Source organism: Monodon monoceros, unplaced genomic scaffold (genome assembly GCF_005190385.1).
Source record: "Monodon monoceros isolate NGI ecotype Baffin Bay Population unplaced genomic scaffold, NGI_Narwhal_1 Super_Scaffold_4, whole genome shotgun sequence".
Taxonomy (NCBI): domain Eukaryota; kingdom Metazoa; phylum Chordata; class Mammalia; order Artiodactyla; family Monodontidae; genus Monodon; species Monodon monoceros.
Window position 1 is genome coordinate 44,467,052 of NW_021703781.1, and position 11,506 is coordinate 44,478,557.

Genomic DNA, 11,506 nt, shown 5'->3' on the forward strand with positions numbered 1-11,506 from the left:
CATTGTTCATTCATTCAATTAATATTTATTGAGCATCTACTGTGTAACAGGTACATAGAGCCCTGAACAAAATGACCCACATCTTTGTAGAGATTACAGTCCAGTGAAGATTTGTGTCTGGTTGGGTCATGCATTCTTGGCGGGGAGGGTTGTTTCTCAATATTATGAACCCTAAGGTGGCACAGAGTCTCTGTCAGGATCCTAACAGCCAAGAAATACAATAATGAGATGGTGTCCTTGAGGATAGTCTATGAAGGGACTGTTTACAAGGTTGTGGACAGGGTGAAAAGAAGCTAAGGACTAGCAACAGCAGGACATCAGTTACCACTCCTGTGTCAAGGTCAAGGAGAGAGCTGAAGCTGAAGGTCAGGGCCTGCCAACAGGGACAGTGCAGCCAGTACCAACCTGCAGCCTGGCAGAGAGGGAGCAAAGGCAATAAGTACTGTACCTGTGATGGTTAGTTTTATGTGACAGCTTGGCTAGGCCGTGGTACCCAGTTTTTGGTAAAACAGCAGTCTCAATGTTGCTGGGAAGGTATTTTTTTAGATGTGATTAACACTGAAATCAGTAGACTTGGAGTAAAGCAGATAAGCCTCCATAATGTAAGTGGGCCTCTTCTAAGCATTTGAAGGCCTTAGAGGGAAAAAGACTGAGGTTCCCGGAGGAGGAAGGATTCTGCCTCCAGACTGCCCTCAGACTGCAACAGCTCTTCCCTGGGTCTACAACCTGACGGCCTGCCCTGCAGATTTTGGACTTGCCAGCCCCTACAACCATGTGAGGCTCACTTTCTCTCCCTCTCTCTCTCTCTCTTCATATACATACATATATATATATATATATATATATATATATAAAACACATACATATGCACATATATGTAAACACATGGGTAATACATATATGCATATATATACATATATAGAACTACATACATACATATATAATTACATATTTGCACATATGGTTCTGTCTCTCTGGAGAGCCCTGAATAATACAGCACCTAACCACTCCTCACTTTGGTTTCCCACCAGCGCTTGCCAAACACAACAAGCGAGCTGGGGGAAAGGGAACCCGTGGATGCTGTCTGCAGAGGTCAGCATCCTGAGGCACAGAGAAGGGAGGAGAGGGTGGATCTGAAGGGCCAAATCAGGATTGTCAAGACAGCTACTTTCCCACAGAGAGGCCTTTCAGAGTACAAATCTGGCCATGCTACTAATGGCTTAAGTATCTTTCACAGAATGGAGCAAAGCTGAAGCTCCTGGCCCACATGGCTGGCTGCATCTTTTATGACCTCAGCCCTTCCTTTCGCATCAGCCTAGCCTCCTGCCTCTCCACCACCTTCTACTTTATGTTTCCATGGTAATTCCCTGGAGCACTTACAATTCCCTACCCTGAGCAGGTTTTTTCATGCTGCTGCGCCTCTCTGTACACACCACTCCATCTGCCTGGGCTGCCCTATGCCCCCCATCCACTGGCAAACTCTTGCTTATCCTGCCAAATCCAGCTCACGTGTCACATGCCTTGTGAAATCTGTGAAGTCTGTCCTGTTTGCTTGGTCCCAGAATTCCCGCAGCTTTCCTCTCTGTTACCTGCATGGCATACACAGGATTCACTGATCACCCAGAATTCAGTTATTTATAGAGCGCTCTACCTTCCCCTGCACTGGCAGCACCGTGAGGACAGAAATGGGTGTGATGCCTCTCCACATCCCAGCCTCCAGCTCAAAGCCTACAAACGACAGAGGTGGTGAGCGCGAGCCCCCTGTGAAGAGGTTCTTGGGCTTCTCACTGAGATGCGATGTGCTCTTCTTTTTGGAACAGTTTCAAACGACAACTCTAGCTTTTTAAAACCCATCCATTCAGAATGTACCTGCATTTCTGCACATCCTACATTTTGAGGCAGCCTAGGAAATGTACTGCAGATTTCTTCATTGGCAAGTATCTGATGTCAACCTCACTCATACCAACTACCCACAGTGTGTAATGAAACACACTGAGCTACATTCTTCAGCTGCTTCTGGCAGAGTGAAGTGCATAAAAAGCAATTCAACAGTTGGACAAGGCTCTCTTGGTTCATCTCGTCCTGAGGTCTCAGCACCGAGTTGAGCTGTTCTAAAGCCCTTTTCAAAACTGTTTTGTCAGTTGGACACTAGAGACTCATTTCATGGGGTTCTGTTAAGGGAGGGATTGCACTTGACACACAGATTTCTGTGTGTGTTGGGGGAGTGTGAGGGGAAAACATAACACGTTTATTTAGTTCAGTTTTTTTTAGTACAAGCCTTATTCATGTTTCCTTGAAATAAAGTATAATGTCCAATTTCAAATCAGTTTCCAGAATCTCTCTAAGCATAATGTGGAATTTCCCACTGCCAGTAAATTCTGAAAGGCTGTATTTCAAGCTGAAGTTCATTACAAACACCACCCCACCCACCAAGAATGAGCCTCTTTTTGATTGCTTAGGAAGGCTGGGATTAAGAACAGAATGGCTAAAATAACGACATAACAACGGAGAATAAATTAAATACAGTCCTGCTGGATTAGTAAATTTTGTACCATTTCACGTGTTTAATACCTGAAAAATGTTATTCCACAGTCATTTAATTGGTGATGTGCATGTACTAGACACAGAGCTGGTTGATGAGAGAATGCTCAGTGAGATGTTTGTTTCAGGGCACAGGGACATCTGGCACCCCACAGTCAAGTATAACTTAAACAAGAGAAAGGAGAGATTTGCTGGGATAAGCTTGGAAAGCTTTGCAGAGAGAGTGACATTTGAGCCTCCAAAAATGGTAGTGTTTCAACAAGCAGAGATAGGGGAGAATGTCATTCTAGAAAATGGGAACAACGTGGGCCAAGGTATAGAGTGGGTCACATGTGGGGACCCCTCAGTGTAAGGGGGCCGTGTCTACAGCATTAGGTGCATTGGGACAGGTTACTATGGGGAGATAAGGCTCGAAATATGGCTTTGCAATTACATCTTCAGGGACCTGAATGCCTCTATAAAGAATTGTAGTCAGGAGGCAGTAGGGAGCCATGAGAAAGTTTGGGCAAGGACATGGCATGATCTGATTTGTGCTTGGGGTCAGCGACTCCGGGAGATAGGAAGTGTAATGGATGGATTTAAAGAAGGATAAGTGGGGAGTTCCCTGGTTGCTTAGTAGTTAGGATTCCGGGCTTTCACTGCCGAGGCCTGGATTCAATTCCTGGTCAGGGAACTGAGATCCCACAAGCCGCACAGTGCGGCAAAAAATAAAATAAAATAAAATAAAGAAGGATAAGGTGAAGAGCTCTCTTCATATTTATAACGTTTCTTTTTAATACCTTACTGCTTAGACTTTATAGCTTGTTACACATTAACAGGTTCAAGTTGTGTATCCATGTCCTCCTTTGGAGAGAGGAACAGGAATTCTGCCTCAGTGAAATTATTCCCTCCTCCTCTCCTTAGGATGATAATCCCTACTATTATAATACATGTAGCTTCCTGTGTGCAACTGACTTGAATTTTGTGCCCCTTCTAGTAAAAGTTAAGTTTGTGTTGTAAAATATTTACCTGTTTGGCTTAAAACTGAAATGTGAACTTTTATTTTAAGATATGTGAATTCTTTGATCTAGCAATTCCATGGATGGAAATTTGTCCTAAAGAAATAATCAGGATGGCCACAAAGATTTATCTCTAAGGACATTCATCTCTGTATTGCATATAATAGTAATAAACTGGAAGCAGCCTAAGCATCCAGGAGGAGATTGGTTATGCAGCCAATTAAATATTTTTTGAAAAATGTCTAATAATATAGGTAAATGTTATAATGTAGCGTTGAACTTGAGAAACAGATAATGAATAAATATGATTCCATTTTGCAAAAAAATTTTTTTAAAGAATTTATGGAGAAAGATTGGAAGAGTATTGACCAAAATTTTAACAGTGGATATCCTTGGTTGATGAGTGAGTAACATGGGTGATTTTTATGATATTCTTTGGCTTTTTTTATATTTTCTAAATTTTCTATAATGAGTATGTATAATTTTTAGTTATTAGGAAAAAATGCTATTTAAAAATTGCTTTCATGCTAGAGGGTAGATTACAGTTCAGAACAATTCTTAGCTCCGTTGCATCTCTTGAATGAGTCTGGGCTTCGGAGTCTTTATTTGAATGAGAGGATTAGTTCCATAAACTCTAATACCATTTACAACTCTAAGATGTCTCACCACATTTTCTGTGCCTTTCTGTGTTCCCACAGCACCAGGTACTTACTTTGTCATAGCACCACCCGTCACAAAGTAACTTAATTCTTATTTAGTTACCTTATGTCTGCCTCTTCCAGAAGGACCCAAGTGTCTTAGAGGAAGGAACAGTCTTGTATCACCTCTATTTGCCAGGAGCATTCTGGTTTCAAGTGACAAATATATTACTCAAACTGATTTAAGCAAAAAAAAAAAAAAAGAAAGAAAGAAAGAAAAAGAAAACTAATAAACTAATATTAGTTCCTAGCACTAAAAAGTCCAGGGGGCAATCTAGTTTGGGTGTAGCTGGATCTAATATCCAAATGATGGTACCCACACTCTGTCTCTCTCTGCTCTACTTTTGTTTCTGTTGGTCTCCTTGTCAAGCTACTGGCCCCCTCACATTCTCATAGCTTCAGTCTCCTTTGGAGGGAGATCTTTATCTCCTTGATAGTTCCACAGAAGTCCCAGATTACTTTTCTTGAGTTCCATGCACAGCACTGTGGCCAGGGGCTTAAAATTTCCAGTTACTCCCCCTGTACCTGTGGTTGGTGGTAGTCATGGGAGGCAGGGTGCAAGGCTAGTCTCTCTTGAAGGAACCACATGAACCAAGAATACGGAATGAGTGTTTTCCCAAAGGAAAATCAAGATGCTGTCACCAGGAAAGGGAGAAATGGATTCTGGGTGAGTAAAAATGACAGCTATATCTCCTTCCATTTGCATCTCTAGCACCTTGCACTGTGCCTGGCATCAACTGGGTGAGGACTCAGTAAAAACCTTGTAGAATGAATGAAGGATCAATGTAAATTGTCATTTTTCCCCCCTCAGAGAAACTTAAATCTCACCCAATTCTGATCAGCTGGGTGTACTCATGTTTTCTCTGATTGTAAATTCTGGCTTGGACAGTTTTTCAAATAGTTTTTAGTCTTCGCTACTAATAGAAATTTGAAGTTGTTTTTATGAAATCATTTGCCTCTTCAGCCTTTATTACATATTCATTTTCTAAGAATCAAGTGAGAGTTTCTGTTGGATCAATGTAAAATGAGCATGACCATTGTAACTCTAAGTTCCAATCCAGGCACTATTATTAACTGATTCATACTTTGTCTTTGAAAGACTGTTGGAAAATTTTTTTCAATAGTATGTGGGAAACAGTCTAACTCAAATATGGACTACTTTACTTAAAGACTGCAAAACTTTCTTGCCAGAAAAGAAAAAACAAAACAAAACAAAACCAAACCAAAGAATAATAGGAATTCTGTTGCTCACCACTCTGCTTTAATACAGCTTTAATACAGGTGAGATGCAGGAGTTTTTTTCTCTTGTAATTGGACTTCCATTTTTTTTTTTTTTTTTTTTAACTTTTGGCCTCACCACGCAGCATGTGGGATCTTAGTTCCCCGACCAGGGATCGAACCTGTGGTTAAGGGAGTCTTAACTGCTAGACAACCAGAGAAGTCCCCATATTATTATTTTTTTAAGTTTAATACAAGCACATGTAAAAAAAAAAATCTAACAGTACAAAAGAGCATGCAATGAAAGCAAGTCTTCTATCCCTGATTCCTCTTCAAAGAGGCAACCACTACTAATAGTTTTTTATGCATCTTTCCAGAGATATTCAATACAAATATGTATAAGCATATCTGTATGTACTTATCTCCATAGCTCCCCTTTCCCTTTTTACATAAATGGTAGTATCAATGTACTTGTCATGTTCCTGGCTTTGTTCACTGAATATGTCTCACAGAGAGTTCCATATTAGAAGATGGCTCCACCTTGTTCTTTTTAATGACTGCCTAGTATTTTAATAGAAGACTATACCGTAATCCTCTTAGCCATTCCTCTACTGATAGGCATCTAAGTTGTTGCAGTCTTTTACTACCTCGCCAATGAGGGCTTTCTGCTTCAGCTGACACAAAGTGTTTGCCTTTTATTAAAAGGCATCACTGGGGAACATCCCAAAGACTAAATAAAAATAACAGTAACAAAGAATCTAAAGCCATGGCATTGGCAAAGTACCACTTTGTAGTTCCAGGTAAAGTTCTAAATGCTCTAGTTTTCCTGGCAAATGGTACCTCTGTCCTCCCACTCTATTTCTACCTATTCCTGTTAGATGTTAAGGGGAGGGGTATTATATTCTTCCTGAGGTCATTACCAACCTCAAGTTCTGGAGCCCTGCTACTCCCCAGAGCAGACCCTGACACTCTAGATCCAACTGATTGAACTGAACTGCTCTTCTAGGCACCCAGCTGACCATGGCATGCTGGAGTGTAAATGTTGACAGTTGGTTGTGTCTTTTTGTTTTTTGTAATGCAAGTACCTGACCTTAAGCTTTGATTGCCACAGAGAGGCATCCACTTCAAAGATGGCTATCTGTAATAAACACATTGCCAGCCACAGTTAGATAAAGAGCCAGGCCACCTCCCTCTGTTGAGGCTCCTTTGTTTTAGAGATCTTGGTTGATTTTGATAACTGTTTACGCCATTTGTTTTTCTCTTTCTGTGCTTCAAATTCCGCTCTTATGTTTTAATTCACCAATAAGGAATCAGACCTCAAAACCCTAGACCTTGACCACAGTAAAAGCAGAATCCCAGGCCCTCACACTCTCTCTCACTTTCTCTACCTGTGACCTTGCTGTGTGGCCCTAGGTGTGCTGTGTAATTTCCAGGTCCTGTAAATAATAAACCTTTATTTTTTAAGCGTTTCCTGGTGGTCATTGCTGAAGGACATCTTGCAATCATAATAAGAACCAGAAGTGCTGGTCCAGACACAACATTGGTTATTGATAGCCTGAGACAGGCACATTAACACATGCCAATCATTGATCTGTGTATGAAATGATAGGCCAGGTTGGGCCGACCTGGGCAGACTTCCAGAACAGTGGTCATGGGAGAGCCATCAAAGTGGGACCAATTCCAGAGTTGTGAACTGGGCTCTGCACTCTCGAACACTGCTTTTCCCTTGGCAGGGGAACTTACGAGCTGCCGCCTCAATCACAAAAAGATTCAGGGGGCTTTGACCTCTTTTTTACATCTTTATTGGAGTATAATTGCTTCACAATGGTGTGTTGGTTGCTGCTTTATAACAAAGTGAATCAGTTATACATATACACATGTTCCCATATCTCTTCCCTCTTGCGTCTCCCTCCCTCCCCCCTCCCTATCCCACCCCTCCAGGCGGTCACAAAGCACCGAGCTGACCTCCCTGTGCTATGCGGCTGCTTCCCACTAGCTACCTGCCTTACGTTTGGTAGTGTATACATGTCCATGCCTCTCTCTCGCTTTGTCACAGCTTACCCTTCCCCCTCCCCATATCCTCAAGTCCATTCTCTAGTAGGTCTGTGTCTTTATTCCTGTCTTACCCCTCTTATTGGACCTGTCTGAGGGTCTTTCTACTGAAGCTTACTCAGCCCTCTGGAAGTGGTTTAGATACTTCACAATGGAGTCATAACATACACACATTTACCTTGCAAGAATTCTATCGCGTGTCTCGTGTGTCCTTAGCAAAAAGAGAAAGAGAATTCAAATAACGCATGAAATGGCCCTGCTAGTCTACCTGATGAGTATCCACCCAGAAGTAGATACAGCTATGCCTGAAAACAACAATGCTTGTCATCTGAAAACTTCAGGAAGACTGTGGGAGTGACTGCAAGGGTTTGAGCCAAAAAGTCAAACTATTGTTCCTGGTGTTGGTATAAGAGTGGCGATAGAAGAAAGAGGGAGGAATTAATTGAGAGTAATCAATGAAGAGTTAGAGAATCTGTTAAAATTATCTTCAACATTGACCGCACCAAACCATGTATTTTTATGGAATTGTACTTGGTTTTGCATTTGAAGGATTTTTAAGTTACCATTGACTGGATATGAAACGTACCCTTAATGTGGTTGAACTTAAAGCACGTTAGGTCTGACCCCACCATATCTCATTGGAACTTCTCTGAGGCTCACAGAGATAAAGGAGCATGCCAAAATTCACAAGCCAATACGTGTCCAGAATTCAAACTGGTGCTGCCAGCAAGGCCTAAAGACGTAGCCTCTGCTCTTTACTCATTTATAATTCTATTACCTACATAACTGGAAGTATGAGGGTGGCTCTGGGGTGACTAACCAACTGGGTTTACCCAGGACTAAAGGGCTTCCCAGGACTTAAAATTAGGACATTCCCAGGCAAATTGTGATGGCCAGTTACCCAATTTGGGTTTTGAAAGGCTCTGAGTCACATGATGTGACCATCCCATTTCATTGATCTATCTATTTGGAACTCTTCCTCTGATATTCTGTGACTGGACCTTGTTCTGAGTGATAGGCTCAAGAATAATGCCTTGAAGTTTAAAATGGGCCCTTTAGAGTCTATGAGACCTAAGACAAGCCATTTGCAATGGATTTTGAGCTCTCTTCAAGTTTTTATTGAAGTCTTGAACTCTGTTAAAATCAATACTTTGATAATGCATGTAATCACTGACTGATTCATATGCTTTATAAATCTGTTCCCATGATTTGCTAGAGGTTGTGTTTTGTAACAAGGTGAACAAAGCCAGTGACAGGTGTTGTATTGCAATACCTTTCCCGTGAGAGGGGAAACCAAAGCAGATAAAAACTATGTGATGGATGGGAAGTTCTCCAAAGAAGTTATACAAATGGCCAATAAGCACATGAAAAGATGTTCAACATCGTTAGCCATCAGGGAAATGCAAAGCAAAACCACAACGAGATACTCCTTCACACCCACCGGCATGGCTCTAATAAGAAAGATGGACAGTAACAAGTGTTAGCCAAGATACGGAGAAATTGGAACACTCATACCTTGTTGGTGGGAATGTAAAACAATGCAGCCACTTAAGAAAACAGTCTGGCAGTTCCTCAAATCATTAAACATACAGTTAGCATATGACCTAGCAATTCCACTCCTAGGTATGTACCCAAGAGAAATGGAAACATATGTCTACACAAAAACTCACACATAAATGTTCATAGCAGCACCACTCACAGTGGCTAAAAGGTGGAAACTACCCAAATGTCCATCAATAATGGATAAAGAAAAAGTGGTGTTTTCATACAATGGAGCCATGAAAATAAATGAAGTACTGATGCATGCAGCAACATGGATGAACCTTGAAATATTACGCTAAGTGAAAGAAACCAGACTCAAAAGGCCACATATTCTATGACTCCATTTGTATGAAATATCCAGAATAAGCAAATCTGTAGAGATAAAAAGTTGATTAGTGGTTGCCCACCGGAGGATGGGGGAATTATGGGGTGATGGCCAACAAGTGCAGGGTTTCTTTGGGGGATAATGAAAATATTCTAAATTTGATTTTGGTGATGGATGTACAGCACAACTCTGTAAATATACTAAAGTCCATAGAATTGTACACTTTGAATGGGTGAATTTTATGCTATGTGAATTATATTTCAAAAAGTTGTTAAAAAAAAAAAGAAAGAAGAGATTGTTCTAAGCCTTGCTTCTGTCTCACGGCACAGCCAAGACCACATTGCAAACCTCCTGACTCAACTAGGTTACATCAAACTCAAGTGCAACAAGCTGCCACTTCATCGGCCCCTCCCTCCATGTCGGCTGGGGAAGCTCCAAGGATTTTAAGTTCCTTTCACTGTGGAGTAAAAGTAAGTGATGAATCACCCTCCTACCACAAGCAATGGCAAGCCTGAAAAGAACTCTTGTTTGCTGAGTTTTTATCATTTTCCAGCGCTTTGGTTGAATCTATAGGAATATCTTTAAAGAACTCTCCCAGGAAGGAGAGTTTATTTATGATTTTAAAATAATGCTTAATTTATTCTCTGTACCCTGGAAGCTGGCAAGGAAAGAAGTTTGGTCAATAAAAGGCTCTGATGCCTGCTTTTCTATAGAAGTCAAGCTTCTTCCTTTGGACTCAACTGATATGAGATTTCTGATTATTCAGCCTGGGCAGGGCTCAAGATATAAGTGCAAAAACACCATCTCCAATAAACGGTTTGCTAAGCAAACTGACATTATGAACACATTTTCAAGGACTCATAAACCGACTTAAGAGAACAAGTTGTCTTAAAAGTTCTCCAGATGAACATATGCGAACAAAGCTAGTAAATAAAAATGCCCCTTCCCTAGCCGGTGTCTATCTGGACACAGTGCAGGAGCTGGGAGTTAGTTCTTGTTGTTGGAGGCACTTGAAAAAATTTTAAAAGAATACCTTTTAAAGCTTTAAGATAAAAAATTATTGATAGTCTCTAAAGCCACTTAGGTTCCTCTTTTCACTTATGCAGAATGACTTTTCTACTAACAACTCCAAGGTAGTGAACATTGTTGTTTAATACTTTTTATTAAAAGGGTATTTCATGGACTTCCCTTGTGGTCCAGTGGTTAAGACTCCACTCTTCCAACGCAGGGGGCGGGGGTTCTATCCCTGGTCGGGGAACTAAGATCCCACTTGCCGTGAGGTATGGCCAAAAAATAATAAATAAAATAAATGAAAAGAATTTTTAAAAAAAGAGTATTTCATGCACAGGCATGGGAGGGGTTGCATGCACAGCCAGATTCTCTGGATTTGAATCCCGACTCTGCCATTTACGTAGGTACTTAACTTCTTTGTGCCTCATTTCCTCTTCTAAAACAAAGAACATAGCAATATTACCTGCTTTATTGGTTGTCCTGAAGGTTAAGTAAGTTAATATATATGTACAGCACTTAGGATAGTGTCAAGTGCTATGTGCATTAGCTTCATTGTCATGACTTAGCCAACTGGGCGTTGGGCCTAAAACAACAAATTAATCTTAACAACTCAACCTCACTTTTTTTGCACCACCTTGGGAATTTGTATTTGTAAAAGAACCCAATAATTAGACCATCAATGTGTTTAGCTAATGCTTTCTCATCAGAATTCTAATATGAAAAAAGGTGTCTATGGCCAAACGGTTTAAGGAATAGAATGGATAAGTAGGACTAAGTTTGAGAATGTTTTTTTTAGGCAGGGAAGTTTACAGAATCCCACAGATGATTTTTTTCCATACTTACTTGGAAAATGTCCTATGAATTAGTTTGAGACCCTCATAACTCCACCATTTTGGGAAATGTTTGTATCTGGTGTGAATCTGCTACCTAAGTCAACATCACTGAGCTTGTCATGTGACAAATGAGGTAAAATAATTGCTTCCTATTAGAATAGCGTTTAAAGATTTTAGATATAATAATTTCGAACTCCTATCAGACACAGGTGCTTTTTATGTTGCAAGTACATACATGTTCAACTTATTAGCATTTTATTTTTGGTTCTATTCAAAAAACATTCCCAA

General features: G+C 40.7%; 1 protein-coding gene across 1 annotated transcript in view; it reads left to right on the forward strand.

Moving 5' to 3' along the window:
* MINPP1 (multiple inositol-polyphosphate phosphatase 1) overlaps positions 1-9,940 on the forward strand; it is a 95,711-nt gene extending 85,771 nt beyond the window's left edge. The window contains exon 5 of the mRNA XM_029201053.1: positions 9,704-9,940. Coding sequence (XP_029056886.1) covers positions 9,704-9,821 — 118 coding nt within the window. The 3' untranslated portion in view covers positions 9,822-9,940. The remainder of the gene's footprint in view (positions 1-9,703) is intronic.
* Positions 9,941-11,506: the final 1,566 nt, after the last annotated feature.